We start from the raw sequence: 12,175 nt of genomic DNA, 5'->3' as shown, positions 1-12,175 counted from the left end.
TGTTCCGGCGTGTTGTCGGAGGGGGAATCCATCATCGGAGCCATCTTCATCGACCTTTCTGCCACCATGTCCAGGTGTGAGTAGTTTCCTTAGGACGTTGGGTTCCTGGCAATAGCTAGATAACATCCTCTCCCTTATGCCTCAATACAAGGCTCTCGTGAGCTGCCTCACATGATCAAGATTAATTTGATGTAATCGGTGTTGTGTTTGTTGGGATATGATGAATTGTCACTTTATGATCATATTTGTTTATGAATTTTATTGACTTTTCTGTGGTTCTATTTGCTGCATAACTAAGTAGTCATGCATGCTCTCCAATCTATTTTTCTTCTTTGGCCAAGTTTGATCAGTAGTTCTTCAGAGTGAGTGGTGTATGATAGTGAGTTCAATCATGTAGTATTCTATATCCCACTGACAAGAGCTGACAAGACACATATTGTATTGTATTGTTGCTACTAAAGAATAAAATAGTGTTTTCTTTATCACGCTTGAATGATAGTTTTATTGTCTACATTGTATCATGATGCTTATTGCAATGCTCTGTTTGTTATGCACTTAATATCCTAATATGCATGTGGATAACAGTCTTTGGGTTGAGTATTAGTTGTATATACTGTTGCATTAACAATTTACATGTCACGAACAGGATGCGTATATTAAATTATGCCGTGAGTAATCATAATCATAAATATTGCAATTTAATCACCACCCAAACTGTAATTTGTTCACTACAACATATCTATTTTGCTTGGAGAGATGGCTCTAGTGATGAGACTATGTACCATTTTATGATGTGAGTGGAAACTATGAGCTGAAATAACTCATGCTTACTACTTTTCTAGCTTTTTTTCTCATGATATAAATATATGCTTAGCTTTAGTATTTTCTCTATTCAGCTGATGTTGTTAATAAAATATTATTAGGACTTAAATATAATCTTCAAAAATGTAGTAAATTATGTTATTTATCTTTCACAGTTTTGTATTCCGTGACAACCACTGGCGTTCAAATAGTAGACATAGATTTATCAAAAAAAAAAAACTGTAGACATATTTTTTGAGCAACTTTTGAGACATATAAATGATGCTGGACGAGCGAGGCCAGACACGAGCCCAGTTTCGCCCTTTAAGCCCATTCGGCTCTTAACTAGGTCGGCCCGGAAAGTGCTTAGCAAGCTACTAGCTGCCAGGACTGAGCTAAGCTCAGATCGGCGGCGGAGAGCTAGGGTTCAGGCGAGATTAACTAATGGCCTCAGTCGCAGCTCGGCGGAGGCAGGAGCTGGCGGCGGAGGGCCAGCGGCACCTCGAGGAGACGATCGCCTCCGCTTTCCAGATCCTTTCCTCCATGAACGACGAGCTCTGCAACCCCGCGCTCTGGTCCTCCTCCGCCACAGCCACCGCCGCTTCCGCCGCCTCCCAGCATCCCCACCACCAAAACGCAGCTCCCCCGCCACCCCACTCCGCCGACTCCGACGCCGATACCATGGGGGGAGCCGCGGGGGGCTCTGGTGGTTCGCTCGACGAGGCGAGGCACCGGTACAAGATCGCCGTGGCGGCTTTGCGCGCGTCCATTGCCGCGGTGTCGCCCTCTACTCAGGTGAGAACTTGATGGACTGGGCCATGCGATCCTAACATATTATCATACCGTGTGTGAACCTGAGGAGAAACTAGGGACATTTCAATGGTACAGCTTTGAATGAAAAATGTCATTTCGATTTTGGAGATATGGGCCTATTTGAAACTAGTGAGCTAAGTGCCTTTTCTTGTCTGACTCAAGAAATAAATGCATAACATTTTTAGCAATCGAGTTTTGCCACATTTGAGCAGTTGAAGACGCTAGACATTATTTCCCTAGAACAGAAGAGATATTGAGTTTTTGGTCATTAAATGGGGGCGAAACAAGAACTTTGGGTAGCCGACTTGTTTATCCTACTATATATCTATATGAGCCGAGATTTTGGTTCCGAGAAGGGGGTTGATTATCATCCTGCTCCGTGAACAGATTTATTACTAGGTATGCTTATGCCATTCTGGATAAAATTTGCTTGCTGTAGCTATGATTGAATCAACAGAACCAACATCCAGTGTCGATCTAATTCCTTCTGTTTCCACTTATATTAAAATCAGTGCTCGTGATTACTAGGTTCACATTTTGTTACATGTCTATAATTATGTCGGGATATTTTCAGGAGATGGGGCCAACAGAATCCAAAGGTGATCAAGCCGAGATTGAGAGATTGGAAGAGCATGCATCTTCTTTGAGAAAGGTACTCCCTTGAGAAGGTCTAATCATTATGATTGATACCATTATGCATGACTCAGGATATTATCAGGAACCAGTCGGTACTTGGTACCAGGTCAGTCGTTGAATGTCAGATGCACCCCCAAGTAACCTATTTTAAATGAGATGCCCATATTGGTGCTTATGACATATTGATATATGGCTTGATTTTTTTTTTAAATCTCATGACAAAAATGCCTCAAAAAACAGGCCGGTCTTTGGGTGCAAACCTGAAGTTTCCCAGACAGAGCCCCTCTTTTCATTTCTTTGTCTTGGTTCTGGTTTCCCAGTGCTTGGATTGTCTTGTTCATTCTGTTGTATACATTAAGAGTATGTTCATTCTACATGTTTCTGGAATTATTCTGGTAAAGGCGCAGAAGTGCATCTGTTGTTTATTTGCCATCATCTGCATGCCTTCTGAATTTACCAAGGTTGATGTATGTCTTTAGAGCAATGCAACAAGGTTTTCCAGAGGTTGGAGCACACCATCCTTTCTATATAGAATTAAAAATGGATCATTTAAGTACCCCTAGCAATCACTAGAAGCTATTCCAGTGTGTCCCTAGTGGAAGATTCTCTATATAGTACTTCCTCTGTCAATTATAAGACGTTTTTGGTAGGCTAAAGTCTTATAATTTGGGACGGAGGTAGCAGCATCCATGCTGTCTGGAAGTTCAAATCGGCTGTATGACAACTTACAATATCCGTTATTTTAATCCAGTAACATGACATAACGTACATTTTTCTGGTAAGGAAGTCTAACATTGGGATTCTGCTGCAGGAAATTGAAAGCAAAAACAAACAGCTGAAACTCCTCATCGATCAACTCCGTGATCTAATATCAGATATATCAATGTGGCAAAGCCCTTGCTCAGTGTGAGTTGTTGCTGCTAATCAATTCTTACAAGTCCCAAGGGATCTGACTGTTTGATGGGTGCCAAGGCCAAACTGCATACGGTGCTCTCTTTAATTGGAAAGTGAATGGGATATGACCAAAGTAGATGCGATATGACCAGATCACTGTTACAAAATTGTGAAATCGTGCTGTATTGCCCTTAAGGATTTGAGAAATGTAACGAGTGGCGTTAAATGCAGATTTGCTAGTAACCGAAACACGTGTAAGGTGCATATTGGACCCAACATGGCTATGGCCATAACAGGGGATATTCTTCTATTTTCTCTGAGGATTCGACGTTGGCTCCAATGCTTGTGTAATGCTCCCTTCCTTTTCTTTTGTGATCACTGTTTATGTGGACTTGTGTTCTGTGTGGAGCATATTCTTTTCTTTTAAGTGAAAGTGCTGAAAGACCGTGATATGCCTGTAAAGTATTTTAGTCCATTAGCTGTGCAATTTGGTCTCTCATTCGATTGTATTTATTCAGGGAGTTCTGTAGGACTGATATCCTTCTAAGTTTTTCGCATGAGAGTTTCAGAGCCTTTGGAAGAATGGCCCAAAGAATATGTTACTTCTGTTCACATTCACATGATAGAGGATTCCTGCCATTCGCTCTTAACCAAGAAACATCTTCATGCAATACTGTAGTGCCATTCTCTTTAACCAAGAAACATCTTCATGCAATACTGTAGTGAAACACCTACATATTTACTTCTTGCACATTAGGAACCCAGTAGATATGCCATACAATTTCTGCATTGTTTAGTTTTCCTTGTTTCGTAAAAATATACATTTACGTCCAAAGATTTAATGGATCATCGAACAACCAATTTAGTTACTAGTAGCTCATGTGAACAATCTGGTTCTCGAAGTTGCGCAGACTATGCATCATTCAGTGGAAATGAAAGAATATGCTGACCAAATTCTACCGAGCAACCTTTAATTTAAAGATACCTGATATGGTGTTCATAACCTGCCATTCCCAATTAATACATAACTTACAGACAACACTACATAGAACCATCATCCTCTTTTTAGATAACAGAAGGGTGTTACTCCCGGCAACTACATCGTCGGATACAACCATCACTCTACAACAATCAGTCAAACACTGTACAAACTGGACACACACTATCAGGTCACAGTGGGCTGCATATTACTGTACCAAAGACCTAGTTACTTCACATCATTCTAGGAAGCTCCGCAAACGCTGCTTGTGCCACGTGCTTCTTTCAGCATGTGAACTTGTTGTTTTCTACCAGTAAGTCGTTGTCAAGTATCGATGATGTTGCCTTATCAGACGCACCCAATTCAGCCTGCATTTAGACCAGCATCGTAAGTGCACTGCTGAGATTTGATTTTGGATAGAAAGAACAAAACCAAATGCACTCTAATGAGTTCTACATAGCTGTCAACATTTGCAGTTCATCTATGAATAATAAATGGTATTTTCTCTTCAGAAGTATTTTGTTTCAAATTGACACTGTGCATATCACTACTTTATGCTTTACACATCAAAGAGTAAGATTTCACTACATATGGATTTGCCCCCTTGAAAGAGGTTAGCACCTCAGTCTTTTTGTTCTTTTGAGAAATTGCTCTTTATTTTTCTAATATTTCTAGATCGTGGTATGAACTATAGTTTCATCGGGCAACTTGGCTTATGATCACAACATTGCTTAAATGTCAAATCCATGAACTACTTACAGTTGCCTGGCGAAATTCCTCGAGCATTCGACGATACTGCATCCTTGCTTCAGGAGAGTCTACCATGGACAACACTCTTGACACAGACTCCTTCACAGATTCATCAACCTTCTGCCGACGGAAGATCTTGACTGCTTCATCATCTTCGAAGTCATCATCGTCTTCCTCCTCTCCCTCTTCTGCTTCAATCATCACTGATTGTTCGGCTCGGAAGCCACGTAGCCCATGTCCTTTCCGGCGCCACCTTAGTATTACTTTCTCTAGCACACTAACAGTGCTTACAAATGTCTTGTATTTCTTTCTCACTTGGTGACCTCTTACATGAGCCTGTACAAAGTAAGGTCTTTAATGTTAGCAAAGTAAAACACAACTTACCTGATATCATGTACTAGTTCAAAGCCCAATCATATACCAGCGAGTTCAACTTGAATGCAGTTTTTAAACCAAATATTTATAACTCTGTTACCTGTATTTTAACTACATTTCTGCGCATCTGGAGAAAATTCTTGCGCCCTTTCCAACCTCTGTATTTCTTCTGAATTGAAACAGCTGCTTTATCACAAAACTGACCGTTCGAAACATGATGTTGGTAGTATAACCTTGATGCAGCTGCAAGTTCATCTATATCTTCTTGTGTCATCCCATATTCATCCTTAAGTCGAGCGTCCTTGTGTTGTCTCCTCCTGAAAGAAAAGGCACGGAAGGCATTCTGAATCCGAGCCGCTGCTTGAGCTGCATTTCTCACGGCCGCCAAAGAGTCTTTCAGTGAGAGTTCATCTTCTGTGCCCCCATGAAGTTGGGCACTTCTCCGAGATATGCTCTCTACTGCTCGCTCTGCTTTAATTGCAGCTAATCCTTCTGAAATACCACTCTCTTCTATAGTCAGCGATGCAAGATAGCTAGTTAACGCCACTTCTGAAAGATAGCCAGCAAGGCCCACATGTCCTCGCTCAGAAGCCAGGAAAGCTGCTGATTTGCCCACTGGATCTTGTGCAGTGGGATCGGTGACTGCTGGAGCTGAAGCACCAGCAGCAAGAAGTGCAGCAACCATCTTTTCCCTGCAATAAAAATGGACTTACTTAACAAGGTTGTTTGCTAGTTCCATGCCAATAAATTGCAATACACACTAACATATGGAGAGAGATGTAAAAAAAAAATACAAGTCATTTCAAGATATGCTGATGTATTGCATTTTGTGTGCACAAAATCCATTAGTCAAGACATCTTGGATGCTAAAAGGTTATCTTTTCTATTCAACATACAGTGTCCATTTCTACTTCATTTGTGACCTACGTTCTGCAGTTGGGCATTACTTGTTACAAAGTTAGTGGCATGGGGGCCGAGAGTACCCAAGTACAACCACATTTGAAATTTTGGAAAAACAATGGTTTCTTCAGCCAATGAAAGAATATATTATTTGTTTGTAAGAACTGTAAATAACTTTTTAGGAAGTTAAGAGTTATAATAAACGGGTTTGCCAAGGCACATCTAGATGTGCCTTAAGTATTGCGCATCTAAGTCCTATACCATTGATTTTACGTTAAGATTCATCCTGGTTAGTCAAAACGTAATCTAAATAACCAGCAGTAGAATATATTTTTCTGATTACCTTCCATAATAAGCAGCCCAATGAAGTGCAGTCCATCCATTCGAATCACGCAAATTTATGCCAACGCCAGCACTGAGAACTGAAGACAGTGCCCAGTCATAGCCCAGCGCAGAGATTAAGTGTATGATACCTTGCTCATTTTTGGACAGAGAACATGTTCCATCATCTCCTTGGAGTCTCAATGATAACCACTGTTGTAATTTACTTTTCAGCAATTCCTCCATGATCCAATCAACCCTGCTTGGTGGATTTTCACATCCTACATCAAGTTCGTTAATCAACCGCTGCCAGTTATCCTCATTCATTTTAAGTTTTGGACTCTGTCCAGGCTGAGGATCATCACCCGAAGCTGCAGAGGATCCATTGTCACACAAAAGTATTCTTGCAAACTTGGCAAGAAGTGACAACTCTTCAGTAGACTTCATAGATGACGGTGCGAAATCAGTGAAACTAGAAGCTGTTGACTTTGCACGGAACTCAAAGTCCTTGATTTCACTGCAAACTTTTCTATTTCCAGTGGAAATACAGAGTGTGAGCTTTCCGGCACTGTGTAGTGGCGTGTGGCAGCGGAGAACACCTGGCTGAACAATTTCAACAGGCACCTCAGTGTCACCGAACATTACTGCCCAGCATATATTCGACGGGTCACACAAGAAATCTCCAGTAATGATGACCTGCATTGAGAGAGGCACAACAAGACATAAGATTAGTTGGTGTTTGACGTAGAAAGCTAAAATGTTCGTGGTGTACCTTGGTGATCTCATAGCAGAATGCCCATTCTGGAGAGATCTCACGAATGCTAAACTGTTGCTTCTGTTTCAAGGCTAATCTTGTATCTTCTTCGGAGGACAGTTCAAACTGACCATTGTCGAAGAACTCTGATATTTCATAGCCACATGAATTGCTTTGGTACGAACTGCTTTGAAGTGTTACAGGTGTTGTTCTTTGCCAATCCGGGTTCAGACAGCTTTCAAGACTACTGTCATGAGCTGAAAGAGTATTAATGCCATTGATTCCTTCATCTCTTGGTATGAAGTTATAAGATGGTGAGTCGATAGGGTCTTCTGATCCCAAAAGAAATCTTTTAGCAGCAGAAATTTGCAGCTGCAAATTACTGCCGTCTAGGCCTCCTGGTGGTTGATATTCCGAACTTTGCTGATAGTGGGCACCAAACTGTTCATGGTAAAATGTAAGGTGTCAACACAGTTCATTGAGGGTGATAACAAAGAAAGAATCACCACTCTTTACATAGTAAAACAACTGTTATAGTTCTGGGCATGGTAAAGTACGTTCTGACCACAATTTTGACATGGAGCCAACAAGATGGTTAGGACATTTCATTTTATGCATTCTGTTACTAAAGTAGCACTATCATGGCCCAAACCTTAAATGCACAGCAACTTAAATGCCCTCGATGAATTAGTTAAAGAAAGTGTCTTCCAAGGTATTCAACCAGGAAGACTTTGCAGGTATCCCTCTTACAAGAGCAATAAGAATAACACAGTAGATTCTTCACAACTCATTCTTTACGTTGAAGAAATCACACGAGGATAGTAAAAATCAGTCACCATTTCCTTACCTGGTATGTAGATGAAGCTGGCAAACCTAAATCGGACTGCAGAACATTTTCCCATGATGATGATATCCCCCTGCCAACACCATGAGCTCCTTCTGGTCGAATTTGATTTGCTTCATCGTCACCTGAATAAGGATGCGACATAATATGATTTAATTTACAATATCAGACAATCAATAAGTTAGTCCAGAGTATGACGCCTTATAGTGTGTATTGACGTCTCTAGACGAAACTTTTGGCACAAAATTAAGTGGTATCAAGACGCCGGCAAAAAAAGGTTGAATCACAAAGGTGTACTGTGAGGAAATAAACTTTTGGCAAATCAAGCACAAAGCATGCTTGTCAGTATGCCATTTTTATTTATCAATTTCGATATTCTAGTTTAGTTTTTCCATGGATCTAGCTTGGAAGATATGCAGGGTTACCAGAAACTTTACCTAGACTATTGCTTGTCTGATTTCCCTGTACATCTGCAGCCTCAGTATTTGTAGTGAAGTCCAAAGAACGCGCTTGATTTATGTAAATGTAGTCATCATCACCCAAACTTAACTGCTCAGCAATGCTCTTCAAAGCTTGGTTGAGCCCAGATGTGTTTGTAGAGTCATTATTATTTACCATGCAAAATTCGGAACTTCGTTCCAGACTACTCTGGTCAAGCTCTGGCATCCCCATTACAGTTGATTGCTGAAGCTCCGGTATGCTTAGTAGAACGCCACTGTCATGGTTGTACTCTTTGTTTGCAGAATAAGAACTTACTTCAGTTACAGAACTCTGGTGGGATTCATTGCCCTCACTAAAGTCTGATGTGGAGCCGTGCTTTCCATGTATGTCATTTGGATAACTCAAGGTCGAAAGAGATCCCGCTGACCCATTTGACAATGTTGAATAATATCGTCCCTGTAAGAAAGTTCCATGCAAAAAAATTACTCATTGGATGTGCTCCCATTGTATTCAAATTAAGAAGATTGGATGGAAATATTTTATCACTAAACAAGTGAGTGAGATCAAATCAAATAGATTTGAATACTACTTTCAAGTTCATATTAAATTGCTCATAATCAATAGGTGAGATCAAGGTGCCGCATTCGTTTGGAGGGATCGAAATTCTCACGTCAATTGAGATAAAGAGAAAAGATCACTGCTTATTTTTGCTAGGGTCACATTTGGACGTTGTAGATTAGTTTAAGAGAAGACCTGCACCACTATTTTGTGAAACCAGATTATAACGGTGTGGATTAGTTACAAAGAAAAAACATCCACTTCAGTTATTTGGTGGGAACAGATTATAACTGTGTAGATTGGAAATGTCGTAAGAATCCTATTAAAAGACCCAATTACGCAAATGGTCGTAAGAAATTTCTCTGGAATAGTGCAACGACCTTATCTAATCCATTATGAAAATATTTAAGGCGCATGGCAGCAGTTATCACTTATATTATATGTGTACAACCATAACTGTAAGTTTCCACTTTTATTAGCTCACTCAGTCAAGTTCTCTCACTATTTATTTCCCACTTCCCACACAGATGATTTGACCAGATAATACCAGCAAAAAAATTCACAGGAAAGGATACCATGACAATCTATACTTGCTCCCAAAGATAATACTCACATACCTCGGCTACTTCTCTATATTGTACCAGCACAATGTGGTCGTATGCACTGCAGAAAAGGAGAATATGTATTATAATAAATAGTACCAATCGCTCTTCTTTGCATAGAAAAATGTTTGCAATGTTTCCTAGATAGCAAATGAATAGCAAGTACTTCCTCCGTTCACTATTATAAGACATTCACTATTTTAATGTGTTTCTTCACTCATTTCAGTCCGTATGTAGTCCATATTGAAATATCCAAAACATCTTATATTTGTGAGCGGAGCGAGTAGCACTGAGGCATCTTAGCACAATTGCAACCTAACGGTAACATAAAATTATAAATGGCATAGTTCACAATCTCAAAGAAGTCTTAAGATACTGAGATAGCTTAATGGCGAAGCTGATCTTACGGTTCCAGCATCCAGAAACATCGTCTCTGAAAATATGGATTTTGCTCTCCATGAGCATAGTAGCAACTCAGAGCATCGATATTTCCAACCTGTATTGATATGAAAATTTCATATATAAGATTAAGTGCTAAGTGTGTTGATTAACAACTAATTCTGAAGTTCTACTTATAAACTTTTCGTTAAAATCCATTACAATACAAAATGATCAGGCTAACCATACAACATCTTCTCATTTCTAGGCATGTGTATTAGCATTGCTGTGATTGCTAAGATATCACAACATATATAGACACATGTATTGCTAAAAAAAGGAACAAGCTCAATACACTGTTTGCAAGAACAGTAGATGTAAGACTCGTGTCACTTGCATTGTCTCTCATAAATTAAAGTTATCTCTAGAATTAGATATTCAAATTCCAAACCATAAGTAATTTATCTGCAGAGAACACCAAATAAAGATATTTCAGCTATACAATATTCAGGTAAAAGAATGGTTGCAAAAAAAATCAAGTAAAAGAATGACTACAAAATGACATAGTTCTTTCTTGTTGCCTTGTCCCAATTCCGATGTATTGCTTGACAGAGCAGTAAAAACTATATGGTAAAGCAAACTGGGCAAAGATATCCATTTAAGAACTATAAATGAATAAGTACAAATGTTCAACGCAATTCAACTAAATGGATGTGAATGATCTGATTAATTTGTGATATTTGATTTTCCACACAACATCACACAGACTGTACAATTGTGTTGCTACTTGGAAGGATGATGCATTATTAGAAGGAACTTGCACACCTACTGACCCGACAAGTCCTGACAGACGGCAACCTCTCTTGTTGGCAAGAGTGTTGACAAGACAAATAACTGGAATACTATGACACTATACTGAGCTTTCTGAAGCAAACCTTCAATCGCTCGTGAGCCTCCCCGACAGTTCTTCCGTCTTTCTTCCTTCGCCATGCATAACCATCTTTGCGGAAAAACCGATTCACACGGCGATTGTAAAGGAATAGTGCACCACCTAGAGAACAAATGACGCTGTTATTGTAAAATAGAAGTAAAAGCAAATTTCTCAAAATTAAGGAGATGTGCTTACTGGGTGGCTTATTCGGTGGCTCGTGGGTGATCTGGAGCTGCTCATGATTCAACAAGATATAGTAGACTTCAGAAGGCTTTAACCACCTGCTCTTTGCTTCTCTGAGAAGCACGTTGATGTCGAAACCTACGAGAGGAAGAACTGGAAGATAAGACAAAGTAGTAGTCGGTTTTGTACCAGGCCCAAAATGAAGGTAACATTTAGTTATGCATGAGTTGAAGCAATCAATCATTCTCTCCTCGAAACAATGATGCTACATAAAGCTGTGAAGTCAAACATGATCCAATGTTTGCACAAGCACAACAGTATGGTGAAGACCAGGATTACTTGAAATCCTAAGACAAGCCTAGTGCCACCCAACAAATCTTAATGAAAATAATAGTTCTGATCGAATTAAAACGAAAATATTTAAGACTTGGAACCCTAGGTCATGGAAAACAAGCTGATTAAACCATCTTGAGCAACAGTTGAACTCTTGTTTGATTAAACAGCACTGTAGCAGTTACGACCATTGACCTTGTAATAAGAATTAAAAAATAGAGTACAAAATAAAAAATGGCCCCGGCTACTGAAAAGGATCGGCTGCAGACCAAATTTGATATCGCCGCAACAATATTAGAAGGGCCCAAGAAAGAGCAATTCCAAGGTGAAATACACAATCTAGCGTTAAGTGCCCTACACAAGAACAAGAACGTCCCCTTGCTACTGCATCAACCTTAACAAGCACTCGACTCCCGGGTCCAAGACAAGAAGTCGAGTCCCGCCCAGGTCAACTCACAAGCCCTACCAAAGAATCAAAGGAACAAACGATGAGAGAGCTCCACTCACTCTGGCTCATGGTCACTTGCGGAGATCCGGCCGCCTCGAAGCTCTCATGGAAGGAGGGGGTTGGACGAGAACTCCACGAAATGGAAGCCCCGACTCCAAACAAACAAGAACTGAAACAGTAGGCAGGCAAGTGGGTGAAGGCGCTGATGCTGCTTCTGCTTGGACTTGGATGGGG

The 12,175-nt window shown here is 40.2% G+C and overlaps 2 protein-coding genes across 2 annotated transcripts; one reads left to right on the top strand and one right to left on the bottom strand.

Annotated features, from left to right (window-relative positions):
• Positions 1 to 1,138: 1,138 nt before the first annotated feature.
• On the top strand, positions 1,139 to 3,594 carry LOC125537711 (mediator of RNA polymerase II transcription subunit 30). The gene is made up of 3 exons (XM_048701035.1): positions 1,139 to 1,596; positions 2,189 to 2,266; positions 3,062 to 3,594. Exons 1-3 carry the CDS (start codon positions 1,246 to 1,248, stop codon positions 3,158 to 3,160), a joined length of 528 nt encoding a protein of 175 aa, XP_048556992.1. The 5' UTR covers positions 1,139 to 1,245; the 3' UTR covers positions 3,161 to 3,594.
• A 493-nt stretch (positions 3,595 to 4,087) lies between these two features.
• LOC125537709 (calmodulin-binding transcription activator 4-like) lies at positions 4,088 to 12,169 on the bottom strand. Its single transcript, XM_048701034.1, has 12 exons — positions 12,001 to 12,169; positions 11,173 to 11,298; positions 10,982 to 11,097; positions 10,076 to 10,164; positions 9,684 to 9,729; positions 8,505 to 8,964; positions 8,071 to 8,192; positions 7,242 to 7,664; positions 6,492 to 7,165; positions 5,349 to 5,940; positions 4,883 to 5,209; positions 4,088 to 4,491 (listed from the first exon to the last, which is right to left on the bottom strand). The coding sequence occupies exons 1-12, from the start codon at positions 12,008 to 12,010 to the stop codon at positions 4,408 to 4,410; spliced, it is 3,069 nt and encodes a 1,022-aa protein (XP_048556991.1). The 5' UTR covers positions 12,011 to 12,169; the 3' UTR covers positions 4,088 to 4,407.
• Between the last annotated feature and the right edge of the window lie 6 nt (positions 12,170 to 12,175).

Source organism: Triticum urartu, chromosome 2 (genome assembly GCF_003073215.2).
Source record: "Triticum urartu cultivar G1812 chromosome 2, Tu2.1, whole genome shotgun sequence".
Taxonomy (NCBI): Eukaryota; Viridiplantae; Streptophyta; class Magnoliopsida; order Poales; family Poaceae; genus Triticum; species Triticum urartu.
This window is presented reverse-complemented; position numbering and strand designations above follow the sequence as displayed.

Bases quoted from the DNA above. Each gene is read 5' to 3' on its own strand.
- LOC125537711 (XM_048701035.1), top strand. From the start codon at position 1,246: ATGGCCTCAGTCGCAGCTCGGCGGAGGCAGGAGCTGGCGGCGGAGGGC. The intron at 1,597-2,188 runs GTGAGAACTTGA...GGATATTTTCAG, and splicing joins CGGTGTCGCCCTCTACTCAG to GAGATGGGGCCAACAGAATC. The intron at 2,267-3,061 runs GTACTCCCTTGA...ATTCTGCTGCAG, and splicing joins ATGCATCTTCTTTGAGAAAG to GAAATTGAAAGCAAAAACAA.
- LOC125537709 (XM_048701034.1), bottom strand. The intron at 9,730-10,075 runs GTAAGATCAGCT...CCTTTTCTGCAG, and splicing joins TGTTTCTGGATGCTGGAACC to TGCATACGACCACATTGTGC. The intron at 8,965-9,683 runs GTATGTGAGTAT...ACTTTCTTACAG, and splicing joins AATATAGAGAAGTAGCCGAG to GGACGATATTATTCAACATT.